The sequence below is a fragment of the Rana temporaria genome, chromosome 4, assembly GCF_905171775.1.
Source record: "Rana temporaria chromosome 4, aRanTem1.1, whole genome shotgun sequence".
Lineage (NCBI taxonomy): Eukaryota > Metazoa > Chordata > Amphibia > Anura > Ranidae > Rana > Rana temporaria.
The window spans coordinates 158,260,271-158,275,971 of record NC_053492.1 but is presented as its reverse complement, the minus strand read 5'-3'; the positions used below and the strand labels follow the sequence as shown (position 1 = coordinate 158,275,971).

The 15,701-nt window shown below is 43.8% G+C and overlaps 1 protein-coding gene across 3 annotated transcripts in view; it reads right to left on the bottom strand.

Annotated features, from left to right (window-relative positions):
- The window catches only part of LOC120936705 (schwannomin-interacting protein 1), a 541,245-nt gene that overhangs the window by 132,506 nt on the left and 393,038 nt on the right, over nt 1-15,701 (bottom strand). For all 3 annotated transcript variants that reach the window (XM_040349262.1, XM_040349263.1, XM_040349265.1), the window contains one exon: nt 14,430-15,005. In XM_040349262.1, coding sequence (XP_040205196.1) covers nt 14,430-15,005 — 576 coding nt within the window. The remainder of the gene's footprint in view (nt 1-14,429; nt 15,006-15,701) is intronic.

Below are 15,701 nucleotides of genomic sequence, written 5' to 3'. Positions count from 1 at the left end.
AATATATAAAAAACGTTTTTTTTCTTCAGTTTGGGCCGATACGTGTTCTTCTACATATTTTTTGTAAAAAAAAACCGCAATAAGCGTTTATTGATTGGTTTGCGTCTACAAAATAAGGGATAGTTTTATGGCATTTTTATTAATATTTTTTTTTTTTACTAGTAATGGCGGCGATCAGCAATTTTTATCGGTACTGCGACCTTATGACAGACACTTCGGACACTTTTGACACATTTTTGGGACCATTGGCATTTTTATAGCGATCAGTGCTATAAAAATGCATTGATTACTGTAAAAATGCCACCGGCAGGGAAGGGGTTAACACTAGGGGGGCGAGGAAGGGGTTAATTATGTTCCCTAGATGTGTTCCAACTGAAGGGGGAGTAAGACTGACGAGGGGAAATGACAGATCGCTGTATATACATTGTATGAACAGACATTTCTCCCCCTGAAAGGTAAACACACAGCTCCCGGTTCTCGCTCTGTAACGAGTGATCGCGGGGGCCCGGAGGTGATCGCGACCGCCGGGCTCGTGAGTCGGCACCAGGGGCGAGCAGGGGCTGCAATGCGAGATGACGTATAGCTACGTGATCTCACGCAGCCGAGCCGACCTGGTCGGCCAGTGGTTAATTGAATGCATGCCTTTAGGCTGGATTCACACCTATGCATTTTTTGTGCTTTTTGCAGATTTGCACTACAGAACGTGTTCCATAGGAAACCATGTTAAGTGGACTGCAGTGCAAATCTGCAACATGCAAAAAGCACTAAAAATGCATAGGTGTGAATCCAGCCTAAAGTTGACCTTGCACTACATGGTCTGATTTATAAGTTTATTCTTCTCCACCTTTGCTGAAGAACTGGTATAAAAAGAAAAAACCTGAAGGGGGGGAAACATTATTATTATCACCTTTCTCCTGGCCTCTGTTATACAGGGACAGCAAGAGGCTGATACAAGGTCAAATTCAGATACTTACACTGCTTGCATTTACAATATTTATTTAATCATGTATTATTGATTAGAGAACTCAATTCATTTGGGCTTTTTATACCTGCGTAGAATTAATTTTTGTAACAGTGGACCTTGCATTTTTGGTGCACGGACAGCATTAAACATATAGTATTCCCTTTATAATGCACCTGTTTAGATGGCAAAAAACAACTTGGTATCATTAGCCAGACTGGCTTACATAACATTTTGTGATTACTTTAGAACAGGGGTCTCAAACTCAAATTACCTGAGGGCCACAAGACAAGTTTTCATATGCCATGAGGGGCCGCATGCAAACTTTCAAACTTCAAAAACAACAGTACTGGTGTCAGCGAACACATTATTAACCCCCAGCACTGGTGTCAGCGAGCGCATTATTACCACCAGCACTGGTGTAAGTCAGGGTTTGACAAATTTGCTTGGAATCTCTGAGCCAGCTAAAAAAGTTAGGAGCCAGAAAACGCACCCCGTCCCGACGAGCTTGCGCGCCGAAGCGAACACATACGTGAGCAGCGCCCGCATATGTAAACGGTGTTCAAACCACACATGTGAGGTATCGCCGCGATTGGTAGAGTGAGAGCAATAATTCTAGCTCCTCTGTAACTTAAAATATGCAACCTGTAGATTTTTTTAAACGTCGCCTATGAAGATTTTAAAGGGTAAAAAAAGTTTGTCGGCATTCCACAAGCGGACACAATTTTGAAGCGTGACATGTTGGGTATGAATTTACTCGGCGTAACATTATCTTTCATAATATTAAAAAAAATGGGGATAACTTTACTGTTGTCTTATTTTTTAATTAAAAAAAGTGTAATTTTTTCCCAAAAAAGTGCGCTTGTAAGACCGCTGCGCAAATACGGCGAAACAGAAAGTATTGCAACGATCGCTATTTTATTCTCTAGGGTGTTAGGATAAAAAATATATATAATGTTTGGGGGTTCTAATTAGAGGGAAGAAGATGGCAGTGAAAATAGTGTAAAATGACATTAGAATTGCTGTTTAACTTGTAATGCTTAACTTGTAATACCAACGGCCACCACCAGATGGCGCCAGCTCACATCTGGTGGTAATAACTTGTAATACCAACGGCTCACCACCAGATGGGGCCAGCTCAAAAAAAAAAAATTTTTTTTTTTTTTTTTTTTTTTTTTTTTTGCTCCCCTCACTTCCACCCTGCCTGGGGGCCATTTCTAACTGGTCCGCGGGCCGCAAATGGCCCGCGGGCCGGTACTTTGAGACCACTGCTTTAGAAGAAGAACGGTACTTTCCTAATAGCTGAGTAGTCGGTGGTTGTGATTGGGCAGGGGTTTATTAACAGATTTTAAATAAGCAGTGTCTTCATGGGGTATATTCTGTGTATGCTTTCTATGCAGACATTAAAAATGTATTATTCTTCTAGCTCTACGAAATTCAAACATATAAGTGTCTGCTTTTTAGATTCCTCTTCCCTTCTTAGTACTGCTGAGGGAATAGGAGGGGCTGCTAAATAAGCCTGAGACAGGAGAGGGGCATAATCATTCCAGGGATGGGAGCTCTAATTACTGGTTAACAAGGTCCCAAATGCCTACCAGTAAATCAGATAACCCTTACCAACCCCAATGTTTACTGCACTTAGTGGCTTAGAGAGGAACTCAAAAAATGGGAGAAAAATACATCAGTTCTGGTTTAAAATTTAACTTGTGAATGTCCCTTTTGTTTGGTGAAGCCCAAGGTGCCACACATAAACTGAAAGAGGCCTTTTCAGGCTTCCATTTGAAGAATGTTCCCTGAACTTCCAGGTGTTCTCAGGTGTTCCCCATTCATGTGTCCCAGCATAATGGTGTCTTTGATGTGAGCACAGCCACATTCCATTCCATCTCTCAATGTTTACCTTTCCCTCATTCCAGGAGAAAATGATATGGTGATTAAATGACCCTTTTTCTGCTCTCTAACCTTTCTCAGGTACTTCAATTTGTGCTTCACGACTGAACATTCTAAGAAATAATACTGAATGAAATGTTACATTTAAAGAGTGAAGCTGGCTATAGGTTAGTAGAATTTTGCTCTAACTTTTTTGTTTTAAGATAGTTTGTTCGATTTTCCAATCTTGAGTGAGGTAAAAAGATAATGGGAAAGCAGATGGAACATACCCTTAAAATACTTAAAATAAAATAAGAGACATCAGACAACTTGTTGGATGATAAAGGCCGCAAGTGTTTATTATTGGTTTCAAGGGTAAATAAATAAATAAATAAATAATTTAAATATTTACATAAATAAATAAACTTAAATAAGCCTTAAGCTAACCTAGCCACTACGGCCCAGGCTGCCAATAAAATTACCCAGCTTAAAACAAATACCATAGCATTAGCTAAAATTAATATTATTATTATAACAAATACTCATGTAAAATAATGAAAAGCTCGTCCCCCTTTGATAAGACAAAGGTGACCCTACCACATAACAAACACAGCGACAAAATTAAAAAGAGGGGTGGGGGAAAAGAACACCACAGCTCCTAAGTCTTCTGAGGCGAATGAGCCTGAGCTATCGGAACCCTGCTTAAATAGCCCAGAACCGGGTTGGTTCTGGCCAGTTCAAACAGGATTTTCCTGGGCTTTCTACCCCAGCTGCAGAGGTCACCTGTCGGGCAAAGAGCCTGCCAAAATCCCCCTGCAGTAAGAGGTCACTGCAGGGGCAAAAGAGCCCACCAATTTACCTGAGGGAAAACTGTTCCTCAGGGAAAATTGGAACCATAGGATCCATCGCTTTCCCATGAGGAAAAGGGGGGCAAATGCTGCCATCCCCCTTTTCCTATCAATCTAGGTGCAGTACACTTATCACTGTTGGTTGCTCACTCAGCACCAACTCCATTATTAAAACGGAGGTCCACCGAAAAAAAATATTAAGGCCAGGTTCACACCTATGCGAATTGAGTGTGGCTTAAACCGCATCCAATACGCAGAACATTTCTAAATACATTGTTTTCAATGAGGCTGGTTCACATATGTGCGATGCATTCGCACTGCGCACTGCAGTAAAACCGTGTGCGTCTTTTAGGCATTGCGGTGCGGCTCAGGTGCAAATTCAAGCCCATTATCTTCTATGGGTACGCAGCTGATTCGCAGATGTGTTCAGTTCTCTTCAGGAATTTCTCTCATTCAGCTCAATACACTTCTCCCCCACTCTCCTCTCACCCGGAACTTCTCCCAGGTCTCCAAATTCTCATCTAAAAGGTTGCTAATCTGCTGAACACTTCTCTTATCTCTCTGCAGAGATAAGAGAGCTGAAATTCGCACCGCACTAGTGTGATTCTGGGCCTAAAAGTCAACAGCTACAAATACTTTTAATATATGGACACTTACCTTACCTGCAGGAGAGCAGCGTCTTTCCCTGGTCTCAGCCCTCACGTCACGATCCAGCAATGTGCAGGAGAGCACATTTTTTTGTCCACAAAGGCCCCTTTCACACCTGTATTTCATCCATCAGTTTTTGGATGAAATACGGACATACATGTACCCCTATGGGATAGCGGGTGTCAGCGGATGAATATCCGCTGACACCCGATCTCATCGGTCCCCGCTATGGTCCGATTCTGCAGACGAAGGAAAATACTATTTTTCCATTCGTCTTCAGATCGGGTGAACACAGACAGGCGGTCCCGTGTTTATGCAATCCCCCCATAGGGGAGAGTGGAGATCTGACAGGGCGGTCCCTGCACAGTGTATAGGGACCGCCCTGTCATCTGCCGGCTCAGCAGGGATCAACGGAGCGATCCCCGCTGAGCAAGCGGATATATAAGGAACGGATCCTCACGGGATCCGATAGTGTGAAAGGGCCCTAACAATATATCCCAATGAGATGTAGAATTGTAGACGATCTGTTCTAGTTACCTTCAGCCTCAACTGCACCTGCAAAACACAAACAGCTCATTTTCTACAAGAAGATGTCAGCATCTCACATGGTTCCTGCAGTCAGATGGACATACTGATTGTTGTGCCGTCTCCCTCGGAGTCTGACTCAATAGATCATCATACCCAAGCTGTGAATGCTGCACCTGCTGTCAATCTTACAGCAATTTTAATTAACACCTATAGTCACATAATTCCCCAAGGAGCTTCATCTTGCCTACACAACCTTGATATAGCAAGCAGAATGATCTTCTAAACTGCACGTTCATACAGTTAGAAACATGCGGCATACAAACCTACAATGGAGCATCATAACAAAGCCGTACCTATCAATACGAACACAGAATTGACATTTTGTTGAACACTGTAACCAAGCATATTTTTCCCTTCAACACTGGAAAAATTAAAGTTAAAAAATCTAACTGGATACCATTAGCCGTAAAAGAAAACGTTTTGGAACATTCAGAAGACAGTAGTCATCCAGAAGCACCAGAGAACAAATGTCCTATTCATCTCAATAGTAACGAGTCATACATATAGATCAAATGTGTCAAACACAAGGCCCGTGGGCCAAATACGGCCCTCCAGGCCATTTCATGTGGCTCTTACACCTCTCCTGCAGCTGCAGCACCCCCCTCGTCCCTGCCCCCCCCCCACCTTGTCTCAGCAGTCGGCAACAGAGAGGAGGACAGAACTCCTTCACCAGATCTGCGCCTCTCTGTGCAGCCGTGCGTACTACGGTATAATCTGCTGGTATGGGGTATATTATGGACCCGTTATTGCTGGGGGACAGCACAGTGGGAGGTAGGTGCATGATATAATCTGCTGGTATGGGGTATATTATGGACCCGTTATTGCTGGGGGACAACACAGTGGGAGGTAGGTGCATGATATAATCTGCTGGTATGGTATATATCATAGACCCATTATCGCTGGGGAAAGCACAGCTGTGGGTACGTGTGTGCCACCGCAACCTACTTTGTGTCAAGTTTATACCATACTAATTATGAATAAATAAAACCAAAGGTGTCAGACTAATCTTTACCATCAATGATATTGTTTCTTGCCATGTCTAAATCCAGTGGGCAGAAGAAATGGCAACTCCAGACAAAACTAGAAGCAGATCTGGTATGTGTGCTGCATTGCTGCCATTGAACTTGTTCTAGAACCCTATTGCAAATTGTTCTCAGATTGAATTTGCAGGATTTATTTGCATAGGAAATAAGCTAATTCCTTCCTCCTTCTAGCTTCCTTCCTGGCTTAGTGTAGACAATAAGCTCGATATCTTACTATAAACATACAGCACCATGCCACAGGGTAAAGGGCAGCCAGCTAAAACCTAGACTAAATACAGTTACATGCTGTACTAAAGATACATTTAGGGGGGGAAATGCGCATCCATTCCAATTCTTATCAAAATAACCCTTATCTGTGGTTCTGCTTATGATTCTAAATCAGTGCTAACATTGGCATGGGTCTCAAAAGAGCTGTGATATTTTCTCCAAAGTCTAAAAAGTTAGAAACACTCACAACGTATTTGGAAATATGAAATGTAAGGAGAGAATCATGTTTTACAACAGTGGTGGAGCCTACTATTTTTATTATTATACAGGATTTATATAGCGCTAGCAGTTTATGCATCGCTTTACAATTTAAAGGGGGACAGTGTGATTACAATACAGTTTAATACAGAAGGAGTAGAAGGGCCTTGCTCATGGAGCTTACAATCTAAAGGGAGGGAGTGGTGGTACAAAAGGTAATAGATACAGGGGATGATCTGAGGTGACTAGGGTACAGTTCTTTGGTGGAGGTGAGGTAGGCTTCCCTAAATAAGTGAGTTTTCAAGGATTACCTAAAGGTGGACAGGGTATGGGCTGACCAGACATACTGGAGCAGGGAGTTCCAGAGGATTGGAGAGGTCCTGGAGAAGTCCTAGAGGCAAGCATGGGAGCAGGTAACAAGGGATTTGGAGAGCAGGAGGTCTTGTGAGGAGTGGAGAGGACTATTTGTGAGATATCTACAGATGAGGTTGGTGATGTAGCTGGAGGCGATGTTGTGGATGATCTTGGGAGGAGCAGAGGGGATGATTTGGGTGATATCTACAGATGAGGTTGGTCATGTAGATGAGGGTGATGTTGTGGATGGTCTTGGGAGGAGTGGAGGGGATGATTTGGGTGATATCTACAGATGAGGTTGGTCATATAGATGGGGGTGATGTTGTGGATGGTCTTGGGAGAAGTGGAAGGGACCATTTGGGTGATATCTACAGATGAGGTTGGTGATGTAGCTGGGGGCGATGTTGTGGATGGTCTTGGGAGGAGCAGAGGGGATGATTTGGGTGATATCTACAGATGAGGTTGGTGATGTAGCTGGGGCGATGTTGTGGATGGTCTTGGGAGGAGTGGAGGGGATGATTTGGGTGATATCTACAGATGAGGTTGGTCATATAGATGGGGGTGATGTTGTGGATGGTCTTGGGAGAAGTGGAAGGGACCATTTGGGTGATATCTACAGATGAGGTTGGTGATGTAGCTGGGGGCGATGTTGTGGATGGTCTTGGGAGGAGCAGAGGGGATGATTTGGGTGATATCTACAGATGAGGTTGGTGATGTAGCTGGAGGCGATGTTGTGGATGATCTTGGGAGGAGTGGAGGGGATGATTTGGGTGATATCTGCAGATGCGGTTGGTGACGTAGCTGGGGGCGATGTTAGTATTTTAAATGTATACAATAGTGTAGGGGAAGCCAGTGAAGGGATTGACAGAGAGGGGCCGCAGTCACGGATAGGTTAGTAAGGTGAATTAATCTAGCAGCATTTATAATAGACTGAAGGGGAGATAGCCTGTGTAAAGGTAGGCCAGTGAGGAGGGAGTTGTAGTAGTCCAGGCGGGAAATAACCAGGAAGTGAATAAGTTGTTTTGTGCTGTTGTAGTCAGGAAGGAGGCTGTGCTCTACTTTTCTATCTATTTACTAATCCTAGCAGCATAAGGAATAAAAACAGTCAATATTTATTGAGAGAGTGAAGTTTCACTTTAATGTTGTGGGATGACAACTGTCTCCAAATTGCGTTCCTATGTTGTCACTCTTGTGACTATCAGGATGCCATCCAAGAAATGACGTGCACCTGACGCTGGAGCACATATGAGTATACAAGAGGTGCATGAAAGAGGCTAGTGGAGAGAAGAGCACAGAGATGCAAAAAAGTATTAGGGCTCATGCAACTGTTTTTAATGAGCTTTTATTTCAGCTTGGAGCTTGTACTTTTTTGGGCTCTTTTGTGTGTTTTTATTGAGCTTCTTTGAGCTTGTTTTTGTTTTTTTGAGCATAAGTGTTTTTTTCTCACAAACCCTCGCCTCAGTTCATTTTTCCTATTTTGTTTGTGTGTTTCCAAGCTTCTTGGGAGTTTTTTCATGCTCTTTTGCGGATTTTTTGTGCACTTAGGCGTCTTTTCTGCTCAAAAGCTCCTCTCAGAAACACGAGTTTGGTGAGTTTTTTTTCTGCCTGTAAGAGCATATGTCTGTAAACTCCTGAAAGAGCCATAGTGTGCATGGACACATTGGCTAACATAGAGGGGAGTTTCCAGGCAGTAAATATGAGAGCTCAAAAAAGCTCAAAAGCCTGTAGGAGGAGCGTCTTTGAGCTGCACTGTGCATGAGCCCTAAGAAAAGAAGGTGAACCCGATATTTTATAAGGATAAATGTGGCAATTGCTTGTGATAAACAGTAATTTAGCAAAACATGTCACCCAATTCATGCTTACATCTACTTTAAAGGAAAGGGGAATTCTGAGGAAGGTCTGTACGCTAAACTGAAATGGAAAGACAATTTATAATATAAAATGACAAAATGGCTCATGTTGCAAGTATAAATACAGTATAATTTTTTCCTTACAGAGGTGAGGTGTAAACTGATAGATGTTAATGTAATCATTCATTATGCCAAAGCAAGATTAACGTGACAGCTAATTAGTCCGCCAAAATTTACCATGACCTGCTATTCTTTCAGAGCCTGGCTAACAAAAATTAAAAAAAAAAAGACAATGGCAAAATGTTGTAGCTAAATTAAGCCAATTAGATTGATTTTACCCTGATTTTACCCCAGTAAACTGAAATCTGGTTGGCTGTTCTAGCTTACAGCACTTTAAAGAATACAAATAACTCAGAAAGTGTAAAATATGATGTAAAAGCAGTCCCAAATTAACAAAAACATTTGGCAACACAATAAAACAGATGGGAGATAAATATAATTGTGCATATCAGCATGCTATAAATAACCTATATGAATTTATTAAAGCGGTAGTTCACCCCCCCCCCGACACATTTTACCATCGAGACAGGCATTGTAGCGCGAGCTACAGTATGCCTGTCCCGATTTTTTTAACCCCGAACTCACCTTGTAATCGGAGATCGTATTTTTCGGCTCCCGCGGGGAATGGGCGTGCCTATGGAGAGGGAGGATGATTGACGGCCGGCCCTGGCACGTCACTCTCCCCGAAGACAGCCGGAGTAGGTCTCGGCTCTTCACGGCGCCTGCGCACAGGCTATGCGCACGCGTCGTGAAGACCAAGCCTATTTCGGCTATTTCCGGAGAAGCGTGACGCGCCAGAGCCGGCCGTCAATCATCCTCCATCTCCATAGGCACGCCCATTCCCCGGTATCTTCAATCTACGAGAACAAGGTGAGTACAGGGGTAAAAAATTCGGGACAGGCATACTGTAGCTCGCGCTACAATGCCTGATTTTATGGTAAAATAATTTTTTTTTTTTTTTTTTTCGTCGATAGGGTGAACCCCCGCTTTAAAGGAAAATCTTTACTTCAAACTGTAACACTGAACAACAAAGCAACAATCTCATGCTGAAGGAATCGTCCTGCCCCTCTACAGCCCAGCACTCCAGTGAGCGACAGTCACCAGCTCTCTGCTCAGGGAGCTCTGAGAACCGAGCGATCAGTTGTGTTTGATCGCTCGGTTCTTAGTGTTAGATAAGGTAGAGGACAGATGCAGCATGGGACCAATGCTGCATCCACCTAGTTAAGCATGATTCTTAATAAAATAAATAAAACCCATACTTCTGTTTTAAGACCAACTTTAAATTGGTGTACAGAGACAGGCTAAGGGTCTGTCTCTGTACACTGTAGAGCAGGCAGCATGTTGGGCATCACTATCTCCTTCACTCCTGTCACTGGTGGAAAACTGGTGACTAAGAAGTTTTTTTTTTTTTTAAATCATACTTACCTAGTTGGATGCTGCATCTGTCACTCCCGGCTCTAAGACTGAGTGATCAAACAGCATTGATCTCTCAGTTCTCAGAGCTCTGTGAGCAGAGAGCTGGTAACTGTCAGTCGCCGGCTCTCTGTTCTGCCCCCCTGTCTTCACTGAAGTGCTGGACTGTGGAGGGGGTGGATTGCTGGGAGGCTGAGCCAGGTGCCGGTCCAGGCTCCTGGGTGGATCCCGACCACATGGTCCTGATCTTTCCCTAGCCTGGTCTGGCTCTGTGACATCTGCTGACAACAGGCTTCAGCCCACTGTCTACTGAAAACGGGTCACAGGAGTGCAGAACGAACTACACTCCTGTGATCCACAGAAGTACAGCCAAACAAGCCTAAGGCTGCATTCACACCTTAGCGCAGCGTTTTGTACCGCGATTTACCGCGACAAAACGCGTCGTTTTTTAACCTTGTTTTCCCTGGAGGGGTGATTTACACATTGTCGGTTTTGCCGAACGCCGAAGCCGCCTGAAAAAAAGGGTCAGGGACTTGTTTTGAGCTTCAGGCGTACGGCGTTTCAGCGTTCGGCGTGGAGATGTGAACCATCTCCATAGAGAACAATGTTAAATCACCCCTCCAGCGTATTTTAGGCTGCAATAGCGTCGGGCTTCAGGCGTTAAAACGCCTAGGTGTGAATGGAGCCTGAAGCTCTAATTGGCTTCAAAAAAGGGTGGGCTCGGGGCACAGCACGCTAAACCCACCCAGTTGTGTGCCATTAGGAAATTATAATTCGCTAATATCTTCCTGCTTCTCCTCCTGGCCCTGACTCTTCCCTCGGGAAGCTGGAGTGAGGAGCAGAATCAGCCTCCTCAGCTAAGGCCACTTTTCGCCGCCATCCGTTTCTCGCAGGGGGCACTGATTGCCGCCGCCTGTCTCCCGTATGGGGGGGGGGCACTGGTAGCCACCGCCTATCTCCTGTGGGTGGCAGGTTTGCTTCCCACCCCCCAAAATACTGAGCACCAGCCGCCACTGCCCCAAACACTGAAACATACCATCTCCGCCCTCCAGTGCTAGCATGTTCACCCTCATTCTAATAGTGTAAGCTCTATGATGGAGTATATAAAGGATTAATGGCCTTATCCCCCTTCCCACATGTCAGTGTTTAGATATGCCCATTGATGCTCTGTATACTTTAATAGCAGATTAATACCTTTGCATTGCATTAACACAAGTTTTATCATGTTACGCATGAAACACAATGTGTTGTCACTCATGTTGAATAGGACCCCAGCACACCTAGGTTTTAGCACACCACAACACTCAGATGTGAACCTATCTGCATTGGGGTGTACTGGAACAAAAAAGACGCAGGACGGAGGTAAAGGATAATTGTAGTTGTAGAAAGCTCATTGTCCTAACATACATAGGTGGTTTTCGTTCAGGAAAGTCCATTCATTCTAAAATCGAATGTTACTTTTTAATGATTTTCATCAAATGTACCAAGATTTTTTGTACAAATGTTCATACGAAACTCTACTAAGATTTAAAGTGACTGTAACACTGATGTGAATTCCACCGGTACAACTTCTTTCTTGAAATAACCCCAGCCTGTGCTTGGACACATGGATAAACACTGGTCACTATTTTTATTACCATTACACTCCTTTCAGCTATGTTGTGACAGCAGGGCCCCAGAGATCGCTGAACGCCTATGTCAGGCAGCCCAATAAAACTCCTAGTGTGTCATCTCTGTGGGGCTCATTTAACCCCACATAGCAGGATGCATTCACATGTACAACCTCTTCTCAGCTCATCAGTATGTCTGTTCTAATGATGTGAATGATGACGTCTATGTGGCTTCCACTGGATGCTATGGGCAACTACATGATCTTATCAAATAAGACTACATACATACTACATGTAACCTTCTTCATTAAAACAGAATGACTATTCCATGGTAACATTTGTTTATAAGTATATTTGTATCTTATTTTAAGCATTTCACTAATAGAGTGAAAACAGAATATGAATTCAGAAAACAACAATCCTGTAAAATAAAATATATAGTGCACCCACACATGTCACAGAATGAACAAAAAGAAAGTTTGGAACCACACTGGCATGTCATAGCTATTATTTGAGGAGGCGGGCACAGGCCCAAATTTTCTTTTATGGTTTCCAATGATCTTAAAGCAGGGAGCACAGACAAAATAGTATTTTCTGGATTAGGAGTTCAGTTAATTTACAGGGAGGGAGAGAAAGCACACAAGAAAAAGACAGGGAGCGAAAAGGAGGAGGAAAGAAAGAGGGCAGAGAAAGAGACAGTAAAGGAGAAGGGAAAAGAGAGAGAGAAGAGGAGGGAGAGAGGGAGAGAGAAGGGAAGAGAGGAGGAGAGGGGAGAGAGAGGGGGGAGAGAGAGGGGGTGGAAGAGAAAGAGAGGGGGAGAGAGAGATGGGGAGAGAGTGAGTGAGAGAAAGAGGAGAGGTAGAGAGAGAGAGAGAGAGAGAGAGAGAGAGAGGGGGGGAGGGAGAGAGAGAAGGGGGAGAGAGAGGGGAGAAGGAGAGGGGGGGGAGAGAGAGAGAGAGAGAGAGAGAGAAGGGGGAGAGAGAAAGGGGGAGGAGGGAGAGGGGGAGAGAGAGAGAGGGGGAAAGAGGGAAAAAGGAGAGAGATAGCATCAGAAGGAAAGATAACAAGAGAGAGAGAGAAAGAGAATGAGAGAGAGCGAGAGAAAAAGAGAAGGAGAGATAGCGAGTTAAAAAGAAAAGGAGAGAGAGAGAAAACGAGAAGGGGAGAAAGAACAAGAGAGAACGAAAAGGAGCAAGAGAGAAGGAGAGAGAGAGAGCGAAGGAGAGTGAAGAAAAGAGAGAGGAGAGAGAAAGAGGAGGGGAGAGAGAGGGTGAAGGAGAGGGAGCGAAGGGGAGAGAGAGAGAGAAGGCGAGAGGAGAGAGAAAGAGAAGGGGAGAGAGGGCAAAGGAGAGAGAGAAGGCGAGAGAGTGAGAGAAAAAGAGAAGGAAAGCAAGAGAGCGAAAGAGAAAGAGGAGGAGCAAGAGAGAAGGAGAAAGCGAGGAAAAGAGAAGGAGAAAAAAGAGGAGCGAGAAAGAGAAGGAGAGAGAAAGAGGAGAGAAAGCGAGAGAGAAAAAGAGGAGAAAGTGAGAGAGAGAGAAAGAGGAAAGAGAAAGAACGAAAGAAAAAGAGAGAGGCAGTGAGAAAGACAAAGAGAGAGAGAGCGATAGAGAGAGAAGTAGGAAAAGCGAGAGAATGAGAGAGAAGGAGAGAATGAGCAAAGGAGAGAGAGAGAGAGAGAGAGAGAGAGAGAGAGAGAGAGAGATAAAGAAACAGAGCGATAAAAAGAGAGAGAGAGAGAGAGAGAGCAAAGGAGAGAGTGAAAGAGAGAGAGAGAGAGCAAAGGAGAGAGGGAGAGCAAAGGAGAGAGTGAAAGAGAGAGAGAGAGAGCAAAGGAGAGAGGGAGAGTGAAGGAGAGAGAGTGAAGGAGAGAGAGTGAAGGAGAGAGAGCGAAGGAGAGAGAGCGAAGGAGAGAGAGCGAAGGAGAGAGAGAGGGGGAGGAGAGAGGGAGGAGAGAGAAAGAGAAGGGGGGGGAGAGAGATAGCGAGAGATATAGGGAGGGCAAGAGAGCAAAGGAGAGAGAGTGAGTAGAGAGAGGGAGAAAAAGAGGAGGGAGAGAGAGAGTGAGAGTGAAAGAGAGGAGAGAGAGAGAGACAGACACGCAGAGACCGCGCAAGAGAAAGACAAGGAGAGAGAGCGAGAGTGAGGAGGAGAGAGAGAGAGAGAAGGAGAGAGAGCGAGAGAGAGAAGGCGAGAAACAGGAACAAGGAGAGGGAGGGAGAAAGAGAAGGGGAGAGGGAGAGCAAAGGAGAGAGGGAGGAGAGAGAAAGAGAAGGAGAGAGAGGGGGAGAGCGAAGGAGAGAGAGAAAGAGGGGGAGAAAGATATCGAGAGAGAGATAGGGAGGACAAGAGAGCAAAGGAGAGAGAGAGTGAGTGGAGAGAGGGAGAAAAAGAGGAGGGGTAGAGAGAGAGAGAGAAGAGAGGAGAGAGAAAGAGAAAAAGGAGAGAGAGCGTGTGTGAGAGAGAGAGAGAGAGAGAGAGAGAGAGAGAGAGAGAGAGACAGACATGCAGAGACAAGGAGAGAGAAGGAGAGAGAGAAGGAGAGAGAGTGAGAGAAAGGAGAAGAGAGAGAGGAGGAGAGATACTGAGAGAGAAGTAATCTCAAGTATCTCTGTTATTAGTACTCCTTTTTAATATGTATCCAGGCCAGCAACATAACACTGGCCCAAAGTTCCTGTGCAGTAATATTTCCATGTGTAAACTTGAATAAGAAGAAAAACACTTACAGATGTGTAATTGGATCTGGCCTGTCTCTGTTTCCGGGACTCCTGTTCCTGAAACTGTAGTCCTGCAAGGTGCTTCTCCAAGGCTTCCCAGTCCATAGTAGGGAGTTGAGGTTCATCCCTCATGATGGCAGCTGAAGCACTAAATGAGTTCACTGGAGGTGCCCTGCTCAAAGTATTCTGCGGCTTTGGAGGGCTGTGCTTTGCTTTAGTTGGGGGTTTCCCAGTGACTAAGTTCCCGTTTAATTTGTGCCGATGAGAAGGGTTGCCATTAGTGATAGACAAATCCCCACCTTTAATGTCCTCAAACTCCTCTGCTAAACTTCTGCCCGTCACAAAACAATTGTCCTTAGGAAAGCCATCATCAGCACTAACCTCTTCTTCCTCATCTTCATCCTCCCACTCATCGCTCACCTTGTCCACCATAAAGTCCTCCTCCTCATAATCCTCCAAAGCAGCCAGATCCAGACTGGGGGAAGATTTACAGTCCGAGCAGGGGGTCACTTTATTGGAGCTTGATTCTGAACTCGAACGGCTACAAGCATCACTTCCTAAATCCATGCCATCCTCTCTGTAATCCTAGTGAATGGAACACACAAAAACAAAAAGAGAGAAATGATTAATGTATGTTTGCATCAAAGCCAAGCACCCTGTCTATACTTGCTCTCCAGGAGAAGAAAAAAAATACATGAAGCAACTGCAAGCTGCCAGCAAGAATATCCATCCCCTGAGGCAGCAAAGATTCCTGTCCTCCCACAACATGAGCCGCACTCTAGTCACAGGCGAGGAGAGTCAGCACACTGATTTACATACACACCGGTGACACTGTGATAACACCAATCCTCCATTATAAACCTGGTTAACATGCCTCATGGCGGCACCCTTTTCTTCTGTCAAATTCTACTCACAATTACATTTTTCCTATTAAAAGCCTATCTGTGTCTTGCGGGACACAAGTTGGCACTCTCAGCAATGAATGAAGATTAAATATATAGGGAAAAAAATTATATTATAAAATATATATATATTTATAGATAGATAGATATATATATATATATTGGAAAAATTCAATTTTATATATATATATATATATATATATATATATATATATATATATATATATATATATATATATATATATAAAATTGAATTTTTCCAATATATATATATATCTATCTATATATAAATATATATATATAAATAATATTTTTTCCCAATATATATATATATTGGAAGAGAAAAAATATGATATATATCTCTATATATATATATATA